This window comes from Rhyacophila brunnea, unplaced genomic scaffold (genome assembly GCF_057557595.1).
Source record: "Rhyacophila brunnea isolate RB1 unplaced genomic scaffold, BYU_Rbru_1.0 scaffold_6, whole genome shotgun sequence".
NCBI lineage: Eukaryota > Metazoa > Arthropoda > Insecta > Trichoptera > Rhyacophilidae > Rhyacophila > Rhyacophila brunnea.
Genome location: NW_028233276.1, coordinates 4,556,505 through 4,577,342, shown reverse-complemented (window position 1 = coordinate 4,577,342; position 20,838 = coordinate 4,556,505). Strand labels below are relative to the sequence as shown.

General features: G+C 31.5%; 2 protein-coding genes across 2 annotated transcripts in view; one reads left to right on the top strand and one right to left on the bottom strand.

Annotated features, from left to right (window-relative positions):
• Nucleotides 1-20,838, top strand: part of LOC147065120 (uncharacterized) — a 578,962-nt gene that overhangs the window by 123,981 nt on the left and 434,143 nt on the right. The gene's annotated exons all lie outside the window — the stretch shown is intronic.
• LOC147065130 (fatty acyl-CoA reductase wat-like) overlaps nucleotides 1-20,838 on the bottom strand; it is a 106,912-nt gene that overhangs the window by 53,005 nt on the left and 33,069 nt on the right. The window contains exon 2 of the mRNA XM_085956770.1: nucleotides 2,273-2,538. Coding sequence (XP_085812896.1) covers nucleotides 2,273-2,486 — 214 coding nt within the window. The 5' untranslated portion in view covers nucleotides 2,487-2,538. The remainder of the gene's footprint in view (nucleotides 1-2,272; nucleotides 2,539-20,838) is intronic.

Here is a 20,838-nt window from a genome sequence, read left to right as displayed (position 1 = left end):
GGTTAGTTTATAAAAATCAATTAAACCCTGCCTTAACCAAACCATAATAGTTTTGGTATACCAACTTTGGGCGATACGACAAAATTGTGCACACTTTTTCATTCATACTTATTTGTTTTCGTTGGATTAAGAATACATATTACACATATTGTTGGTTATTTTTTTTAAATTCATTAAGCTCTCCCTAAACTAAACTCTAATAGATAAAAAAATATTATTCTATCTTTAAAATATCCAAAGTTATGTATGATTTAATTGCATAATTTTAGATATTTTATAGATAGACGAGTATTTTTTTACTATTATTTAGTATGGCTTAGTTTCGCAGGGTTTAATTGAATTTCAAAAATTAACCAACACCGTCTGTAAAATAATTGTAGTCGTATTTCAATGAAAACAAATACGTATGACTGACATAGTTTAATGTGCACTATTTATGGCTCATTTTAACAGCCTACCTCCACCCTTCGCCACTGCGGCCTGCTATGGTAGGCCGCAGTGGCGAACAATTATGACCTAAAAATAAATATCTACTCAGTAGTTAGGTTTCGCTATGTTTTTGGTTTTATAAATGCGTTTAAAAATTGATAAATCTAAAAAATCTTAACACCACTGCACATGGATGCACTGAAATATGAATATATTCTAAAAAATTAGATCGAGAGGTTTAAAAGAATACTATTTTAGGTAATAAAAATACTTTATGCAGTATCAAAAGTTTAAAATAAATATAAAGGTCAATAAGGCTTCATAATTATATAAATATATTATGTACAACATTTAAGGAATGTCCAGATCTATGCTCTGAAAATACCATAAAAACTCCACTTTGACTTACGTGGCGCATGTTGGCCGTAAATGAATTTAAAAATAACTAACCAACACCATTAATTGTAATATTATGTATTCTTAATTCAACGAAATCAAAGAAGTCTGACTGAAAAGTGTGCACTATTTTTATCGGATCGCACATAGCATACCTAAACTATTATGGTTTGGTTTAAGCAGGGTTTAATTGAATTAAAAAATATAGCCAGGATCATCTGCAAATAGTATTCGTAGTTTAATGAAAACAATGTATGACTGACAAAGTTTTGTGTGCAATATTAATGTCGAATCTTAACAGTCTACCTCTACCCCTCGCCACTGCTTTGTAACGTGTATTTTTATAGCGGTTAAAATGCGTTGGGTTACCTACTTAATAAGCGGGAAATTATAATACCAAATTTCTTTTATTTTGTTAACTGTCAATTCATGGTGGAACTGCATTGTATTGTTGTTTTTATTTAATAAAACGCAATTTTTTTGTAGTACTTATTCCACTTTTAATCAATATATTAGGACCGGTTTCTTCAGCCTCAGTGAGACACTTTCCCACTGAGGCGGACGAAACCGGTACTAATATATTGATTAAAAATGGAATAAGTACCTACTACAAAAAAAATTGCGTTTTATTAAATAAAAACAACAATATAATACCAAGCTCAGATGATGTACCTGTATAAAACGTCACAAATGTGTACGATTTTTTACGTACTGACAACCTAAAAAAACTACATTTTACAATAACAAAAAACCGCGAAAGGCTCAAACATTAAACATGATGTTCCAAAAACAACAAATACGAAGATACCTATCATATATGTTTCAGCATTCATATTATTATTAGGTATAACCCAATAATCGGGATATTGAAAAATGAAAAGAAATTTATTATTTTTTTTATCAAAAAAATCGTTCGAATTGTTTTTGTGCATATTTTTGGCTTGTTTATATAAAACTCTGTCAATATTATAAATTGATTTGAAGGTTTAAATTTGTTGACGGATGTAAACAAAAAAAAAGAACACAAAATAAGTTAACTGACTTAACAAACAAAACGTAATAATAATGTAAACAATAAGACGAAAAGCTCAATCATAGTATTCAAATCAAACCGGAGAATGACAAAATATACCGTGTCCACACTGGTTAAACTTTAAATATTGAGTATATTAGTGTTGTATAATATTTTCCTTAGACGACAGCCGTGTCTATAAAAAAGGAATAATTCACTTATACACCATCACCGCACACGTAATATTTTGATGTGTTAAAAGAATTTAATATGTTGTTATTTCAGATGAAAACAAGGGAAATAAAAACATAAAACCTGGAATTATATGTACTTATGAAACTACACGCAAATATCGAAAAAACGTGAATTCCGGGCACATACAATCAAGGCTCCAATGTACGTATTTAAATAAATAACATAACGTATTTTTCTTGCCTGTTCCTCCTGTGACAAAGATGTTGGTTCCTTTGTAAAACTTCTGCAGCGTAGTCCTCGTGTTGCCAGAGCACTCTTCGTATTTGGCCTTCACTTTTCCCGTCACGGCATTGTTGTTGTTGAACGTCTGGTCATTGTTATTGTGCATGATGTTCTTCTTGTTCAGCACCGGTTTCATGTCGTCCACTGGCGGAAATGACGCCACGGCTGCCATTTTGAATTCCGCTTTACGAATCGGATGTGGAATATTTGTTAATATTATTTATCTGTAAACAAACAAAAACATAAATTAGTTTCAATGTTTTCAAAATTATGTTGTTTGCTTTGTGTATGAACAAGATTATGAAACACCTAGGTGCTGCGTCCTTTGTCCACTTCATCTGCAGTTTGTGATACTGTAGGTTATTTGGCGAATTTAATCTAATACGTAGGCCCGGTCGCACATTGAAAATAGTCTCTGTCGGGATATGGTCATAAATCAAATCTGGGCGATATGTTGCAACTCCCTTCCGTGCGCACAGGCGAGGCCATATCGGCAAAGTGACGTCACGCAGCTTGCCAAAACGAATAAAAAATCAGCTTCTGCACATGTGCCAATAAGATATTTTGTTATTATACCTATATCAAGTGAAATATGTCATACGCGAAGGCAGATGTTTTTTTCTACCAAAAATTACCTACCGACGCGATGTATATTAAGTTACATGTGTTTTGTGTAAGACAACACACAATCACACGGACAAAGCAGTCTAGACGAGTTTCAATTTACAATCGGTCTAAGGGTTTCGCGACCCCTACGAACTATGCAAAGAATAAATAGGGATGAAGTTCGTTTTTACGCTACACCTTCGACCGTCCGTAGCGTTGTCGTCAGGGAACTCAGAAATAGTGGGAACTGATATATCTAACGGGTAAGGAGAAGCAGGCAACCGATCTCAAGTAAGGAAGAATACGGGATAAATTTAAATACGTCATACGTCGAATACTGACAACTGCTTTTGGTTTATGCATTGGCGCTCATCTAATATTGGCAGTGACGTCCTTAGACAAAATGCCGCCCCAGGCAGTGTCAAAATGTAGCCACATTTTTTTAATACGGTACTTTTTATGATCCTTTCATGACTCAAATATCTAAGAAATATTATGTTGTGTGTACATTACTAACAAGATATAGGTATACCACTAAATATAATTGAAATGCCGTCTCTGATTCAATAAACAACGGTTTAAGATAGGTACATTTAAAAATGCACCTGACAACTTCCAAAACTCGCGAGTGACTGGCAAACATATTTGGATAAATTTTAAATTAGGAATGCACATGTCGTTGCTGTGCTGCGTTACATTGCTGTGTACGTGCCAAGAACGTGACGTCTAAGGACAACGGAAGTAAACTAGACAACGCAAACCCGCAAAAAAATAAAGTCCTGTTAAAACTTTTATAGTGCCTAATTAATATATTTTGTTTCCAACCAGTGAGCTGTATTTTTTAATGGAAATATATTATTATATTATGCAGATTTCTATATATACCTAAGGATTGTCCTCGATTTGCCGCCCTTTGGGTAACTGCCGCCACCAAGCGACGCTCAATCTGCCTACCCCACGGGACGTCACTGAATATTGGTGTATTACACACACTATTGCACGTTTATAATGCGTGGTTAATTTTCGTAGAATACTCGTACATTCAAAGCCCTGCGTCAAAATTTACTGTTTTGTTATATAGCTTATCGGAATTCTATTTATTATCTATTCTGTTCTGAGGTTGTCGTAGAAGTTGTCCCCGTTGTGTGTGTCCGGATTGTGGAAACTGACATTGACCCTCGATTTGTTTTTATTTTGGTATTGAATATTGTTTATACCTTGGATGGGTGAGTCCTACGTTTCGCACTTACCTATGTCGAGCTTTGGACTGGCCACTTTGCTTTATTATTTACATAATAGCAATAAAAACATTAGCGACAATTTATATGTGTAACGTTTACAAGGTGATAAAAAAAATGCTTCGATCATGATATGTGTTTTTTGTATTAAATTAATTGACCTAATTCATGGTTAAAAATAAGTCCTCGTAAAACACTATTAACACACTCCCACACTGTGGAAAATCATATAGAGGAAATTGTGATTTACCTGATAAAAAATTATCGCTTTGTACGGCCAATGACTCGGAAACTCATATAACTCAACTTGAATATAGGTAACTATTTTTTTTATTCAAACGAATAATTCACAAGATTTTAAGAATATATCATTCTGATTATTGAACATTATATAATTTAGAAAAAAACACTTTCTGAGAGAGTATGTTATAACCAATAGAAAAAATCTTTTTTGAAAAAAGTAAGCCACCCGGCCGGGAATCGAACCCATTTTCATTTCATTTTCATTTCAAAGAACGCTAATGAGTAGGTATTCAAATGACCAATAGTTTAAATTTGTCGCTATTAGTATGTCACACCGTAGTATATTGGATAAAATGCGCCGGTTGGGGCGTTTACCCGTAGGAGATGCAGGGTTCGATTCCCGGCCGGGTGGCTTACTTTTTTCAAAAAAGATTTTTTCTATTGGTTATAACATACTCTCTCAGAAAGTGTTTTTCTAAATTATATAATGTTGAATATAGATATTGATTGTAAATAGTTTTAAAGATTTCTTTATATAAAAAGGTGGTTATACTGCTTTTTTACAATAAGCTATGTACTTTGACGATGTAATGTTAAATTAGCTGTCAAGTTATGCTAATTAGCTTAAAAATCATTAATTATATTAATATGTTTTTTAATAAAAGAAAAAAGTACGTGTTCTGCATAAAAAATATCGTAGGTATTGAAATGAAATATTGTTAGGTTCACAAAGGTGAAGATCTTATATGTAGCTTTAAATGTTATAATGAATACTATTGTTATTTAAGTACTTATAATTAATTATGTATGTAATTTATGACTAGATAATTACACTCAGTTAATGTGTGAAGAGTAATTATTGACTAATCATATTTATTGTAGATACTAGGGATTCCAATCCCGGTATCCCGAGCTATTTTCGATACCTATGAATCCCGGGATTGATTTTTTTATCAATTTTTATGGAAAATAAAATAAAAACGAAAATATAACAGAAAAAATACTTTTAATAACAAATAACTACATTAGAAATAAACTGAGTTTGAATGAAGTTTGATATATACCCATGTGTAAGTTGTCGATTCATTTTTATTTTCACATAAATTAATAAAAATAAGAAAGATTGAAAAAAAACAATGCTTCTCACGTTTAGTATAAGTAATTCCACCATGATCTCATACGTTTTACGGCAGTTTCATATTTGACTGACTAATTAGATTTATGAAGCGGAAAGGCCATAAGTACACCATGATTATTTGCTTTACTATTTTAAATCTCGCTAATCCATTCATTAAGTCTTTACTATCAGAAACAGCAATCTCATATTAAATTCACATTATTATTTATATTACAATATTATTTACTCCATTAAACTTATGTATTTCCAAGATTGAACGTAGATATACAAGATTAACAATAAATGTCTTAAATAGTATAAATTATACTAGATTTATTTTTGACCGATCATTTTATCAATGTTATTTGTAAATATATTTTTTTTATATTAACAATGGAAAAAAATGCCAATCCCGGGACTAGTCCGGCGATACCAGGATTATCAATTATTGTAATCCTGAAATCCCGGGATCAGAATTTTGGCTCGGGATTGGATTCCCCAGTAGATACCAAACAAAGTTTATAGATGTGCAAGTGCCTAATGAATTGAATACAATATATTGCTAATCTTTTTGTCATTTATATTATCATAATATTGTACGACGAAACCAGTCTTGGGTTTATAATATAACACGTATAAAAGTTATAAAAAAAATATATTGGTTGAGCATTAATACATCATTTGGATCGCACTATAAACACCTGCGCATTTATTCTATACAAAAGGCTGCTATCGGCAGCTACTGAGTGTAGTTTATCATATTTATGTATTGAGGTATTATAATTGTTACAGCCGTCTAAACTGTCAAAATTATCTATCTCGGTCTAAAAGTTAACACAGCCAAGAGAGGTGCTGTTAAAACATAGCACTTTTCGACAGCTCAGACGGTTAACTTATTGTAACAATTAACCGCCTCAATGCATAAATATGATAAACTCCTCTCAATAGTCGCTTATAGCAGCCAATAGAAGCTTTATGTATAGAATAGATGCGCTGAGGTAAGTATTCCAAATTATGTTCGTTACCCCCATTTCAATTAGAAAACAAATCAAAATTCCAAGGTTTTGAGTTGAGGTTTTCTCGATACAATTCAGCAAAAATAGAGTCAAAAATTTCTTCAATGTATCATAAATTCGAAAAACCGTTTGTGATATTAATCATTAATTCAGTTACATACTGGTATTTCTGTGTCGATTTCTTATTAAATTGCAAAAATCCACTAAAACAAAACATAAAAAACATGCATTTTCCTCAAAATTAACGCTTTAAAATTAAAATGAGAATTTCTACAAAAAATTCAAACGCCATTATTTTGGAACAGGGTTTTTTAGTGGTTTCCCTATTTAAATATGGTATCGGTATCTTAAAAAGCAAATTTAATGATACGCTCTTAATACGTGTATTATAATTATTTTATTGAATAATAATGGTTTAATTTAAATAATTGTTTGCTACTTCGGTAACTATACAGTAAAAACTATATTATATTCGTCAAAATGGCGGTATTCATTTTCTTCTGACAAAACACCAAGAAGCCAAAGAAAGAGTCGCAAGAATTGTATATTTTAATCAATTAATATTGTTAGACGAGAAAATCAGTGGGGTTTTATTTAAATAATTTATTATCGTAGTTATCGGAATTATATTATAGTATATTATATATATACACTATTGTGTATATAATATTAACATTTATAAATAGGCACTATTTAAAATTTCGAGATGTGGCTGTATAGACGCATCCTCAAAATTCCTTGGACTGACCGGGTGACAAATGTTGAAGTTCTCAATCGAATGGGGAAGGACCGAGAAGTTCTACGTAGTATCAAAACCAGGAAACTACAATACCTCGGCCACATTATGAGAGGACAAAAATACAGCATTCCCCAACTTGTCATTCAAGGAAAGATCAATGGGAAGCGTAGCAGAGGACGGCGCCGCATTTCGTCGCTTAAGAACCTCCGTGATTGGTACGAGTGCAGCTCCACCGAACTGTTCCGGGTAGCAGACGACAGATATAAGATCGCCTTGATGGTGGCCGACCTCCGCTAGGGGATGGCACAATAAGAAGAAGACTCATACTAAGCTTTGTATTTACAATATTTTTATAACGACCATGAATCTACAAATTAATTATAGTTGGTTGGGTTTATACACCATTAATAACACGTAGTCAATCAATTTAATTATTATTTTATGATTGAATCACGACAACATAACGCATCTTAAAGGATTATCATAAAAAGAATTACTGTCAGTTTGACGTAAGTATTACTAAATAACACCTATATCAGTGGGTCTATTCTATGCTTATCGACCGCTAAAGTGATAAAGTGATAAATATTATCAAACTTAGGGTAGGTTTGTATCAAAATATTAGCACTTATTGTAACAATTACACGAAGCTGGTTTTTATTGTTGCAATAAGTGCAATATTTTAACAGCAGCAAGATAGGTGCTGTTAAAATATAGCACTTATTGCAACAATAAAATCCAACTTCGTGTAATTGTTACAATAAGTGCTAATATTTTGATACAAACCTACCCTAAGTTTGATACTATTTATCAATTTAGTGTTCGATATGTATAGAATAGACCCACAGGAATGGCCAGTGCGTCGATCGCGAAGGTATTTTTGATCGATCGCGGACATAATAATATATTGTACTATTTCTTGTCCAAAGAGTCAAAACTACTCGGCGTAAACACAACACAAACCACAAATTTGCTCGAATAGTAAAAAAGTCGCCTCAAGAGATGTTTAAATTTTAAAATACACGGCTGTGCGATGCAATTTAATGTGATATGATTATTGATGTAATTAAATGATAATTTATATTGTATAGAATTTATTTTAAGTATGTTTCCTAGCTAAGGGTTGCGTGTTACTTGGCTACTACAAAATTTCTAATATTCGATATACAGGTAAATTGTGTAACTATGTCGAAGTTAGACACAGTTAATGTGTACCTACTTAATTTTTTTAGAAGTGAAAGACATAATCATATTACTTAAATATATTATTGTCGTTGTTTCGATGTTTCTGTATTGTTATTTTTTATATGTATAAAATATCTGTTTTCAAAATACATATTTGAATTATAAAAAATGGGATTTTATTGTTCTCGCATGATATAATTACAAGTGATATCAGTCGATCGCCATAAATATTTTTTTCAACTAGTCGATCCTAGAACAAAAAAGTGTGGCCACCCCTGACCTATATAAAGAGATACTACCTTTTTAAATTGATTTATAGCCATAAAAGGGTACTAATAATATTTGTATAGGTAACTTCTAAAATAACCTTGAGATTGATATGTTGGAAGGGCATAATAATGATTATATGGACTATAAACATATCAGTTTTCAAAGAAATAACCGCTTCTCTAAAATATATCATCAGTTGTTTGTTCTTCCATGGTGCAGAACTAACCTGATATTTGTAATGCCAATTGGGACGGCAACAACTCTGTTCAACTAAATCACTTTGGATATTGACACATTCCACCTGCGTGAGGATGAGTATAGGTGGGCAGTATTTTATATATATATTTTTAAATGGGGTCTGCTTAGCGCCCTTAACTCATTCAGTGTCGTGTCCGGAAACTTGTACGTGTGCAGTTTGCCGTATCACACTTCATCGTGAAATATATGGTCGTATATTAAGGACCGTCCAACCTATTTGGGTCGTTAAAATGTATTTCTAAATTAAACACGGTTCTTATCGGTTTACACTTTATAGGAAGCCAGCAGCAAACAAAATTTGAAAATAGCCGATATACTGGATTATTTGTTAGGTTAGGTTTTCATTCTTGAATTCAGGAATTTTGCCAAAATTAGCCATGAAAATTGAATTGTACGTTCATATTGAATCTAATAAAATTGGAGACTGTATAGTAGACGGTCATCTCTTTCCGATATGAAAGCTCACAGCGAACTGTGCCAGGGTGAAATGTTTTCCGTACAATTTACATGTAACAATTCGGTGTAGTTCCTTGAATCTATTTTTTTTATATATATTTACACTTTTAATAACTTTTATTTTATACTGTTTAAATAATATTTCTTTGTTTCTAAATGTTATGTTGTGTACGTCTTAAATTGATAATTTGTAATGTTCACTATATGTAAGAAAAATAAATAAAATTTGAATTTGAAATATCTACTGGGATATACCTACTATAAAATATGCCAGATAGTTAAAATAAAATAAAAGCAATTATTTTAGTAGTCGGCTAAAATATTGAGGCTCAGCTATACTATGATCTAAAAAAGTGAAGGACTCTATAGGCTTATCGGTACCTTCAATTATGATGACGGTGGAAAGGTGGTATGGACCCTTAACAGTAAAAAATATGAAAATGAAGAAGATACTATATAATATAATATGTTTGTAAAAGAATGTCTCTTTACGAGAGATAAACTATGATAAGTTCAAGGTATCAAATTGACGCTTTGAATGTCTTGTATCTGCTGGTGAGAAGCTTTAAAGCACCTATGTATAAGTACTTCTTTTCGAATTATCTCTATACTATATTTTCTGTTTTAAATATTGTTCCTAGTTTTCATTTTTTTAAAGATATTAGAGTTATTGCTATTTATCATATCATTAAACTAAATTTCAACATAGTGATAAGAAATTCTATTTCATAACATTTTGATTTACCGTAGTTTACTAATTCTAGAATACAGTAATAGGTAATATCACTCACGATAAAATGTGAAGTTTCGCATCAAAATAATTCGTTAAAGGATCGAAATACGATGAAACTTAATTCATAGACTGTCGTTTAATGTGTGTGAAAAAATCGACCTGTTTTCTCCGCCCCCCTCTAGAAACTCTCGATTTCATTAGACCGCTAACAAGGCTTTGAGTGGGCAGGTGATAGTGAGCTGGCTAGATAGTCAAATCTACCTATCCCCAAAAATTTCTCATCTCTTTTCGGTTCATTCAACTTGCTTCAAGGCCGTTCCGATGCAGACATTATAAACTTTTTTTCATTCGCGAAGAAATTAAATATTATACAATAATTCACGCATTTGAATATTATATTATAGCTATACGATTCATTAGTTATATCACCAATATTTTAATATGTATTATAACATAATTTAAACGTCTACACATTACCAATCTAGACATTGTATTATTATGTAGTAACGCACCATATTGTAAATAGTATGGTTGACCCATTTTATAGCACCATGTAGATCGGAGAAATGTTTTCGACATTTACGTAAACGCCTATTCTGCCCTTCCAAGGAAAAACGCAGGAACACACATTTTCGAGATAAATGACATAATATGTCCTTTTTTTTCAAATTTTAGTAGGTACCTACTGTGAATTAATAAAAAAACGGTGATAATTTTTATTAGTAGGATGTTAAAATACGAACAAAGTAATAATAAACAAACAGTAACTGCAATAAATAGGTGCAGTGACTGCCTTTTTGCTAAGAAATGTGTATCATTTTAGCAGATATCCATTTTTTCACTAAGGATTTTAACGGTATCTTAGTGATAATACTGAAGTGAATAGAATATAGCTTTCAAAATTACCTAACGGATGGCATTCAGTTGTGCGAGCTACTGCCTTGTTCAATATTCTTTCAATATATTTTTTTCATGCGTATTTTCAAATTGTATTTCTTGGTATTATTTTGGTTTTATTCAAATTAATGTCTTATGAATTAATGTTGATTTATAATGAAGGACTCCCATACATCGTTTCGTAGGATCTTTCCGTGAGTGTATTAGTACATTATCGATTATATTTAATTATTGTCCTATATATGGACCAATAGAAAATCTAGGGTTACCTCCAAAACTCATTGCAGTGGTACAGTTCACCATGAAAATGTAGAATGTTAAGTATAAGTACAGTCTTACCTATCCGAGATACTATATATAATAAATAGTGGTCAACAGGGTGATTCTCTGACATGTATATTGTTCAACATCGTCCAGCTGAAAGCAGTACGTGATTCAAAAGTGGAGACATATTATTTAAATATACTTCGTAAGTCAATTCAAATTCTTGCCTATACTGCTGACAAAGACATCATTGCAAGATCCAGATATGCGTCAGTAGTAAGAAGTAGCCTTCATTGCTCTGGAAGCATTCGCAAAAAACATGGACTTGAAGATCAATGAGACAAAAACGAAATACGAACAACCACGTACATAAGTACCAAGTTTCCTAGTAACCAATGAGAATGAAATTTGAAGAAATAAACTGGAGCCATAACGGCGAACGGATGCTACTTTGGTATGCAAAATCTGTCTCCCATCGTACAAAAATTCAGATGTACAAGATACTGAGATTCTCTGCTCTAGAGCTCTACAACCTTTTCCAAGGAGAATGTATCTCCTTTAAACTTGGTAAACTCCAGTGGACGAGTCATGCATCAAGCATGAACAGTGCTCAACTGCCGAGAGAAATCCTGGATATCAGACCGGATTGTCTAAGGCCCAGACTCCGGTGGTTGGACGGTAATAATAAAGATGCTAGACCGGCACTGGCCCAGAATAGGGGTAAATGAAGGAAATTCTTTCAGGAAGCTAGATCCTGCCATGGATTGTTATGTCACTTATAATAATGGGTTACATGTAAATTGTACGTAAAACATTTCACCGTTTCACAGTTCGCCGTGAGCTGTCTATCGGTAAGAGATGACCGTATACTATACGGTCTCCAATTTTATTAGATGCAATATGAACATTAACTCATAGCTAATTTTGGCGAAATTTATGAATTCAATAATGACAACCTAACCTAAATTTTATGTCAGTACAATACGACCCAAAGAGGTTGGACGGTCTTCAATATACGGCCATATATTTCCGATACAACATTTCACGGTGAAGTGTGATACAGTGAACTGCATATGTACAGGTTTCCGGACACGATAATAATGATGATTTAAATGGCATGTGAATTATATTTAGATGCCTTCTATCGTCTTCGTGTTCAATACACAATCATCGTTGTACATTTTATGAATATGTATGTTATTTTCAATAACATTGGTATTGAAACACCCCAATCTCTTTTACAACGTTTTTCTTAGCTCGTATTCTTGTTTGTCCGGTGATTGTTTATCCAGTACAAATCTTGCAATCGATTTTTAACTAACTTCCCGACTTTTAATACTTTTAGCCATCTTTAATCAGAATTGAATTCATTTTCAGTTAATTCTATTTTGTATGGAAAGTTATTTCAGAAAAATCCGTAAAAAGTAAAATACTATTATTGGTTGCTAAAGGGGTGGTCCTAGCAACTAAATTATTAATATATACGTGCGTTACTATGGAAATCAAAATGAAATGTCAAAATGACATTTCAGTATTCTATATTTGTTTGTTTTTTATTTACTTCATATCAAGTACAAGTTTGAGCATATTGAGCATAATAATTCAACAGAAAATTTAAAAACGTTGTATATAAAAAGTTCTTTTTATCTTGTAATTATTTTTAATGTTTTTTGAAAAAATATAACTGCCCAATCACTGATAATTCCTGTGCGATGGTGGCACATGGCACACCTCCGACAGTAGTTCAAATTCTTGCTCAACTGTGCGTTAAAGTAATGTTATGCAACTTAAAATATTATTATTAATAATAAAAGATTCGTCTTATCAGTGGTATATACTACTGGTGAGCAGGAAGCTTTGTCAGTTGCACAAGCCAAGGCGACATTATAAAAGTTGTTTTTTGGAAACACTTTCGATTGTGAACCGCCCGAACGCATTCTAACTTCATACGAGTATTTCAAAGTCGTCGTAAAGACAAGTGGCCTATTTCCGCAATGTTTAAAATCAGCGTATCCGGAAATTTGTACGTAAACAATTCACCGCAGGACACTTATTCGTGCGCCGCACTACGTGAAACATGAGTTCGTGTAACATTTAATCAAATGACGAGTTCTTCGTTGAACATTTCACCGTGGAGTATATGTGTACATATGCTACATCACATACTAATCTTTACTAGGTTAGGTTAGGTTAGGGTTAATCTAATTGGAACAGTACTATTTGCAAACTATTGCCGCATTTTGTAAGATACGTACAAATGTATTCCACGGTGAAATGTTCAACGAAGAACTCGTCATTTGATAAAATGTTATACGAACTTATGTTTCACGTACTGCGGCGCACGAATAAGTGTCCCACGATGAACTGCATACGTACAACCTACGTGTAACCTTAAAATCAGATGTGTATTTGACAGTGGCGAAGGGTAGAGGTAGGCTGTTAAGATTCGATATAAATAGTGCACACTAAACTTTGTCAGACAAACTTATTTATTTTCAATGAACTAAGAATACAATCTGCAGATGGCGCTGGTTAGTTTTTAAAATTTAATTAAACCCTGCCTAAACCAAACCATAATAGTTTAGGTGTGCTATGGGTGATCAAACAAGAAAGTGCACACCTTTTCAGTCATACTTATTTGTTTTAGTTCAATTAAGAATACATATTATTACAGATAGTGTTAATTAGATTTTTTTTTCATTAAGCTCTACTTAAACCAAACCATATTCAATAAAAAATCTTCTATCTATAAAATACCTAAAATTACGCATGGTTTAATGGCATAACTTTTGATATTTAATAGATAAACGAATATTTTTTGACTATTATCTAATATGGCATGGAGGCAAGGTTTAATTGAAATTTTAAAACTAACAAAACAGAATCTACACACTGTAGTCTTAGTTCAATGAAAACAAGTACGTTTGATTGACAAAGTTTTGTGTGCATTATTTATCTTGGATCTTAGCAGCCTCCCTCCACCATTCGTCACTGGTATTTGTTTTTCAATTGTGACAAATTTCAAATTCATTATGAAGGTATAAACGGCAGTTCAATAAATAAATTTATTTTATTTTAATCGGTTAAAATAATTAATTATAGTAGTGTAGGTTAAAGGCGACATTTTATATTCTGAAAGATACTTAAAATATTGTTATTAAACTATTTTACAGCGCATTTATTTAAAAGTAATTAATTACTTTGTCTGTTCTTTAGAGTTTCTATTCGTCATATTTTATTTTATCTATTCTGTGTTGATTGATACCAGTGTTTCAAAAACCTACAACTTGCTAGTACTCCTTTACGTAAATATATCAATTTTACGTACCGTTACTTTGATAACGAATTAAGAATCCGGTTATGTATTTTCTGAGATCTTTATTAAATTTTCTGTTGTACTGATTCATAGAAAAAGTTTTTTTAGGATACAGATATAAAGGATGTTTTTTCGTGTCAATGATATCTCGAAATGATGTTCACGACAAAAATACCCAATATTTTTTCGAAAAAGATCAACAGTGTAGTCATAAAAACCTCTCGCACTTAACATAACTATAATATTATTATTTTCTTAATAATATTAAACCTTTGTGTAGTTAAATACAATCTGGTCAATATTACAACGTTTTTATTAGGTCGTATTCTTATTTGTCCGGTGGTTGTTAATCCAGTACAAATATTGCAATCGATTTTTAACTAACTTCCCGACTAGCTAGACATTTGAAGCTTTTAGAATATATCAGAACACGATGCCAATGCATTCTTTTAATACTTTTAGCCATCTTTAAGTAGAATTTTATTCATTTTCAGTTAATTCTGTTTTGTATGAAAAGTTATTTCGGAAGAAATCCGTAATCCAATCCACTATTATTGGTTGCTAGGGGTCTGGGGTCCTAGAAACTAAATTATAATAAATACGTGCGTTACTATGGAAGTCAATATGAAATGTCAAAATGACATTTCAGTATTATTTCTATCAAGTACAAATTTTTTTGATCGTTTAAGCTAGTCAAGTCAAGTTTATATGATTCAACAGAAAATTTAAAAACGTTGTATATAAAAAGTTCTTTTTATCTTGTAATTATTTTCTTACATGTTGTGGAAAAACAAAACACAGACAATAATCAAACATATATACGAACTTCTTGTATGTAATTATTATAATAAAACGGAACTGTGTGGTATTCACAATACTCCTAACACAGAAATAATAGTACAGTAAATCCATTTAGAATTTAGACCAAATATATGGAAGTCCCCTAAAGATGACATAACTTAAAAATGGCACATTTTTATATGTATCCAAAGTCTGCACTCTAGTTAATAACTGAGATCATATTATTGAACTAAAATACAAAGTCTAAACAGCTAGAGCGACTTTTATACGACTGAGAAAATAATATGTAACAATTAGCTAAATGAAAATGGTAAAATGACTATGTTTTTTGATCCTTCTATACGTGGCAGGGTCGTGAAGGTTTGGGTGTAAGGATGCATAATAATTATTCCACATCAGCTAGAAGCAGTGGTGCACATACTGTATCGTAGAAGTATGCACATCATTAGGGCTCTGCTAGACAACAGCTTTTAAATATTAGTCCGGAGACCTTCCATGCAACAACACTGTAAGTACATCGATTTTAACAAATGAAGGGACAATGAAAAAAACGTTTTGAAGCAAAAAGAAGTAAGTAATACAAATAACATTTTAATTTTATTTCTTAGATTATTTTTAGTGGTCTACATACAAAAAAAACGATGTGTGTACTTATGTACGCGCGTTAGAAGTTATACTTCTTTGGCGTAACAAAACAAAAACAAAACTTGTGATAACCTAGATTCTTCGACTAGCTTTTAATTATCTTGTTAAATTATACACTCAAGAAAAAAGACCGCTTATTGGAACGCCGTTGGTTTATTTCTATACACTTTAACTTATATTACTAAATTATAATATAATGGTTTCTCGTTGTTTTTATTTTTAAAGTACGAACTGTCACTCTGGGGTTTAATGGTTTGTTTACGTAAGGAATTGGCAAATGGCCGACAATAATAAATTCACTGCCTAGGCAACGGAACAGTTTTGAACTATAATACTATACAGTATAATCGTCACGATTGCAGTACCATACCGTGGCGTAAAGGTAGTGCGTTCGGCTGATAACCGAACAATCGGTGGTTCGAATTCAATCGAGTGCGTTTTTTTTCGTATGAAAAAATAAATTATGTGTTAGATGTCACACGCCAAAAATACACTCTGATCTGATTTTTCAAATGCGCCAAAAGAAGTATAACTTCAAAAAGAAAGATATCCCTGCAATAACACTGTATATTACCCCAGTGGTCAAAACCTTGTACATCATTTATTACTATGGAAAAAAATACGGCAACTTAAAAATTGATTTAAATAATGTTTTTAATTCATGTATATGGTTGTTCAATACACCATTCGATGCCCAAGGAGATTTACAACATTGTGGCATTCATAACTCAGAACTGCCCAAAATAGATATGCAGTGTTGTTGCATTGGATGTCTCGTTTGTTAATATATTTGTTATTTTATAGTATTATACCGTTTAGAAAAAATATATGTTACAAATAAATCTGACAGAAATTAATAGGAAACTTAAAAAAAGCTCTCGATACTGAAGACAAAAACAAATTGGGCAGCAAAACTGATTTGATCGAAGGGAAAATATTGGAAAGAAAGTCTATAAAAAGATCGTGACTTCGGTTTTTGACAGACTTTTTTAGAAACACGGAGAGGGGCCAATATTATTTACAGACACGCCACTTGGATGGAAAAGAAACCTATAAATTTCAATGTTATGTCCATGACAAAAAAGGTATATAGAAATAATTGGATGGTTCAAAATAATTTTGGATCAAGTCCAATTTTCATAAAAATTGATTTTTTTGTTTCAGTGGCTAGATACAAATAAAGAGATTTCTATATGATGTGTTAATTATCACAATCGTAGCTCTACAATTTTCCGCATAAATGGCAATACTAGTATTGATAAATCATCTAATTAAATGTAAAACATGTCCATTTTGACAGTATAAAGAGGTATTTGCTAACATTAATTTGATAATATTATTAAAGCCTGTCAGAGTCGTATAGTATCAAAAGTAGAACTGTCGCAAATATATCAAAATTTAACTAAGTATGCCAAATTATTCTTCTGACCATAATGTACGACTAACAATATAATATTCGAATCAAAATCATATCTGTGTGGTATAAAATGGTGATGGAAAATAGGGCTTGGTATCAGAATTAGAACTGTTCAATACGTTGGATACAAAAGTAGAACTGTTGAATTTGAATTGAATTTCAAATTTCTAAATGTAGAAACATATTTCATGGTATTATAACTCTAAAAAACCCAACAAAACGTTTTTCGTCATTTTCTCGAAATGATGAATAACGCACAGATCTACTTTTGATACTATACGACACGTAATATACCTTATGTTTCGACTATTTATGTAAATTGATCCATTTACTATCAAAATATGGAATGTATATACAGTGGAAACATTCCTGAATTTTACAAAAGGAGTTTTAAATTTACGTCCAAATATCTCAGGATCCATTTTGATGGACATGGATTATAATTATTTTGAACCATCCAATTATAGAAGTAAAAACTAGAAAGTTTAATGATACGACATAATATAAGAGGTAGAAATTAACTTCTACGTCCATGTAAAGATTTTTGACAGGCGCGGACATAGTAGAAGAATGTCAGATACTAACTTGACCTCAGCACCTCCATCCCTCTTTACAGAAGCGACATACAAGGAAAATGTGGCCAAAATTATTGACAGATAAAAGAAATGTGTTTGTTATACAACGTGTTGATTTATCTTTAGTTTGAATTTAATACCATACTGTCTTCACGATAAAACAGATTGTAATCAATTTAACAGTAGGATGAAATCATTGTATCTACAAAATGGAATGGATTGAACAGTATCACTGTGACGTGAAGATTTCATTATAAATGTCAACACAACGAATTTGTCCTTCAGACTTTTTTTTATAATGGCGTAACCCGACTAATAATACTCTTTCTCTAGAGAAGTCGTTTGGATGTTGTAAAATAAATAATCAAATATCAATATGTAGGTAGATATACAGAAACATGCAATGTCCTATGTCGAAAATCCACCGGTCATCGGGGGACTTCACAAAAAAGAGTATATCATGATGCAATATATATTGGGCATGGTCAAGACTCAGCCTTGAGGCTACATGATTAAAATTAAATTCATAATTTATGCTTTAATGATATGAATGTATTTATTTCTAAATGATATGACAAAACAATATTATATTGATCCAAAACAGAACAATGAGTTGATTTATATCAGGCATGTCCAACTTCAAGTAGGCTATTATCTACTATCGAATATAAAAACTGGCAGTGATCTACCACAATCTTCCAATGTTACTATTCAACTTAAATAAACGTATTATATAAATTTGACTGAGATCTTCAAGTTCACTAGTGAATTGAATAAATTAACAAAGTTTAATAAACTATTTCTTTTATTCAACGAATAATTCAGAAAATTTAAGATTCTTAATATTGAACATACATAATTTGAAAACATCTCATGCATTTTCTTTTCTTTTTTTTTACCATGTCCGATCCTTATGGGATCATAATATGGGCCTCCACAGAGTGAGGTTTGTATTAACGGAGTTTTGCCTTTACGAGAAATGTCACTTGTGAAATAAGTCACTTGCTCAACCTATTAGGTCTCCGATTCCAAACACAAATTGAAAAACGATATGTGTATTTTCCAGACTCAGAATTCGAACCTGGGACGCATTACATAATAACCCGACGCGTTAGCCACTCGGCCCACAAGGGCGTATACCAACTAAGTAAAAACTTTTATTAGAAAAAAAACGACATCCGACGGGACTTGAATCTGTAACCTCTGTATATGCATGAGGTGTTTTCAAATTATGAATGTTCAATATTTATAATCTTACATTCTTAAATGTTGTGAATTATTTGTTGAATAAAAAAATAGTTATTAAAATTATCATAAAGTTCAAGTACGTTATAATAACAAATAATTGGATTAGTCCGTGACATCGGTTAGTAATTAAGAGATTTAATAAATTGATATCTACCTTGATTAACCTAACAAAATATAACATACTTATATATTTTTATAACCTGAATGCATTGATTCTATAATATAATAAAATAATTGTTTCAACGGTTTTTTTTTATATATCCACTAAAAAACTATTTGTATAGTGTCAATTTGGGGCCGGTAATCGGGCGGCAGCTACCCTTGACGCCCCTGTCCAACATAACTTATTAACAACTTATTGCTCATGTATAATATCTTAAAATCAATCTACTAATGAAAAAAAAAATCAGTCCAATTATAAAGTAAGTAGTTGCCTACGTATTATTTTAAACTGGTTAATAATAAAATAAAATGATTAAAACAATAATTAATATAAAACATTTTTTAAATTAGTAGGTACTTAATTTATACAGACGTATTTAATAAATTTAATCACGCATATATCGACAATAAATTAATTGGAGAGCCAAATATCTGTTTTAAAAAAAACTATATAAGTACTTCCAATTTTAAAATTGTATTTGTTGGGGAAAAATAGAAAGTTATAACAGGCAATATGAGGAATGTCTAAAAGTTGCCATCCTATAACAACAAACAGCCTGACACAACAGTGATTACAAAATTACGGACTGGTCGCAGAGCACGTGAATAATGTGTACGGATTTCATGGACAAATTAACATTTTTTTTATATCGATGTGACCAAAGATTCATGTTTTATATAAAGTTAGTGAAATGTGATAAAAAGCAGTTTTCCTAAATGTGTAATGAATGACATAAAATGATAAATAACTTAAAAACATGCAACACCCAAAAATCTTCTTAATTATATTTTGTATGTTGGTAGCATCACTAGAAATGATTCATGAATAAAAATTTTAAATCGTTCCATTTTAGTGGTCGTAAACGAGAAGTCATTTTTACTGAAGATGCGACTGTGAATCGATCGGATATTTGCCGACCAGTTCATTAAAATTCCGTATGGAAATTATTTTGTGCCGGAAAAGGCACTCGGAAATGACAGCAATAAAAAAATATGCATCGCTATGAGTCGACCGTACCGAAAACAGTGATCATTCTCACAAAGAATTTATAAACAGTTGCCTAAATCTTGTAAATGTTTATTATTGCATAATTGTATTATTTTTAGTAGATTAATATTTTTGTACACAATATATAATTATTTTAACGAGGCGGAATTTTTATGTCTCTTATCTTCTACATCTAAATGCAATGTTTACAACGGTAAATATGACTTTTATAATGGAAGACAATTTTGAAAATAACTGAAGTGTGGTAATATAAAAAATGTATGCATTCAAGGTTGATATTATGCAGTTATTTTTATGGGATTTATTACAATAATAATTCGGCTTACTGG